The sequence below is a fragment of the Colobus angolensis genome, unplaced genomic scaffold (assembly GCF_000951035.1).
Source record: "Colobus angolensis palliatus isolate OR3802 unplaced genomic scaffold, Cang.pa_1.0 Scaffold65, whole genome shotgun sequence".
NCBI classification, from domain to species: Eukaryota; Metazoa; Chordata; class Mammalia; order Primates; family Cercopithecidae; genus Colobus; species Colobus angolensis.
In genome coordinates this window covers 2,635,947-2,638,383 of record NW_012120154.1, presented here as the reverse complement: position 1 = coordinate 2,638,383, position 2,437 = coordinate 2,635,947, and the positions used below count along the sequence as shown (strand labels likewise).

General features: G+C 55.5%; 1 protein-coding gene across 1 annotated transcript in view; it reads right to left on the bottom strand.

Annotated features, from left to right (window-relative positions):
- Positions 1-2,437, bottom strand: part of SUN2 (Sad1 and UNC84 domain containing 2) — a 20,870-nt gene that overhangs the window by 13,896 nt on the left and 4,537 nt on the right. The window contains exons 6-8 of the mRNA XM_011964219.1: positions 1,917-2,012; positions 1,458-1,551; positions 395-465 (exon numbers count right to left, since the gene is read on the bottom strand). Of these exons, the coding sequence (XP_011819609.1) occupies positions 395-465; positions 1,458-1,551; positions 1,917-2,012 (261 nt within the window). The remainder of the gene's footprint in view (positions 1-394; positions 466-1,457; positions 1,552-1,916; positions 2,013-2,437) is intronic.

Sequence of the window (2,437 nt, the reverse complement as noted above, 5' to 3'; positions counted from 1 at the left end):
AAAAAAAAAAAAAAGCACATTATCTCCCTTTGCTGCTTCATTGTTTTTACTTTAAAGACAGCTCAAGATTTAACTTCATCTTGGAAAAATAACTCCCTCACAGCCGACGTCCTTGTTGGAGTGGAGGGAGGATGATTGCTAATGATAACGGGAGGGCATCCCACTCTTCACCCAATGCTGCAGCACTAGGGTGTGCTCCTGCCCAGGGCGGCGCAAAGGAGGCTCAGGAGAGGTGGGGAGGGTCATGCAGAGATGATCCAGGGTCCAGAACTCAGGCCCTGCCCAGGCACGGGTTCACCCCACCCCATCCTGCCCCGTCCCTGCCTGCCAAGGGTCACCACCCTCTGGTGAACACGTCTCTGTGCCTCCCTCCACTCTCCCCAGGCAGGCTTACCATACGTCAGGCACGTCAGCAAGAGCAGCGGCAGCAGGAACCAGAGGAACGTCTTCAGGGACGAGAAGCGCCTAGACCACATGGAAGGGCAGGACAGGGGAGGCAGAGGTGTGAGGGGAGCTCCGGGCCTCCACGTTCCACCCAGGGAGTACCCCGAGATGTTTTCCTGGGTGCTGAACTAGAGCTAAGGAGGATAGCTTTGAGCTTCTCACCAGGCCAGGGCCAGCCTGGACACATCAGAGCCTTTCCTGCTGGGCAGGTCTTAGAGTGATGGGACAATTTTTACTGAATTTTACTGACGTTATTAAAAATAGCGTGGTCTTTGAAAAACTCGAAACTTTTTAGATGGACAGGTCCTCTAAGTATGCAAATATAGAAACAAAGTAACTCCTTAAATAATAACAAGGAACCTGTTTTTGGTGACACAAACCCATCCTTGCCCCTTGTTTCAGTGTGGCCAGCTGTCCTCTCTGCCCAGACCTGGATTGTGGCCAGAGGGATCCTGACTTCTGGGTTCCGTGTTCTTTCTTCTGCCTGAGGGGCACGTTCTCAAGTCCTGGTTCTGCTGGTTTAGGGACTTGGGGAATGCACCCACAGCATCCTCAGGCAGAGCCTCTTTGTGGCTCTGACCATGAGTGGGAACTCAGGGGGTTAGATTGTCCCAGGCCCAGGAAGGAAGATGGACTTTCTGGGAAACCCCACTTCTTGCCTGGAGTCAGTGGGCCTACCCCGCAGGAGGAAAGCCATCATGTGTCTGAGAGCCAGGCACAGCTGGACTAGTGTGGTATTTAATTGAATGTGTTCAAGAAGAAACAATCCGTGCTCTGGAATCCTGTCTCGAAGGGCTATCGATTTGGGGAGAAAAACCTGAAAACCTGACTCTGAGTCTATTCTCTGTCAGGCTGGGGTGGGCTTTGGGGAGGCTACTCCGTGATCACTAATAAAAGCTCCAGGGAAACCGGGGAAAACCCTTAGAGAATCGAACATTGTAGGCTGACACACTTTATCAGTCCCTTCACCCCAGGGCCTTGCGATTGATTGGCAAGGGTGGAGTCTCGCTCACCTGGTTAAAACGAAGACGTCAAGGAGGGAGGCAGCTGTGGTCAGGCGGTACCAGGTGGTGCCAGCCCACCAGTAGAGAAGTCTGAAGAGCCGGCCTAGAAGAATGACCATCAAGCCTAAGGCTCCACATGGTGGTTGGGGGCACCACTCCCTTGTCCCGTTTGTCGTCCTCCCTGCCCCCACCCCACCCCCACCTGCCAGTATGCCTCTGTCCTGCCCTACCAGGACCCAGCTCCTTGGATCCCACCTGCCCACACCCTCGGTCCTGCTCTGCAGCTGCTCCTTCCCTTCCATGCAAGGGGGTCCCCACAGCCCTGGGCTCCCAGTGATTATTCTAGAATGACCTTTCCTCGACGGTCCTACAGTCTCTCTGCATGGGCAGGATGCCCAACTGCAGAGAGATGGGTAAGAAAGCACTACCACCAAGAATGGAAGTAACTGGGCACGGCTTGCAGCCCACCTGGCGAAGTGGCCACCATCCAGAGTAAGGAGCCCGCCCGTGAGACGGCGTTCCGGAGCCGTGAGCCGGAACTCTGCTGGTCCGCATCCGAGTAGCCTGCGGGGAACGAGGACACTGGCTCAGTCTCTGTCACTTTCAAGCCTCTTCCTTCACTGTCTTCTGTGAGCCAAGACCAGAAGTCACCTATCCTCCTTCATATCCCTGCAGCCCCACACAGACCATTCTGTTTCCTCTGACAGCTTCCTGTTTGCATCCCTCTCCTCACCAGCCACCCCTCAAGCTGCTGTTCAGAACTAGATGATGGAGTCTGACATGCACACCACTCAGAATGACTGAGCACCCACCGTGTGTGCAGCCCCACGGGAAAGTGCTGGAATGGGCCTGAATGCAATGGTGTTGGCCTTAGGTTGCCACAGACTTGTGGGGTGGGGAAGACAGAGAAGTGAGGGGCGGTCACAGCCTAGGGCGCCAGGGGCCACCGCAGGCCAGGCTGGAGCGCATCCGGCGCCGGGCATGGGAGG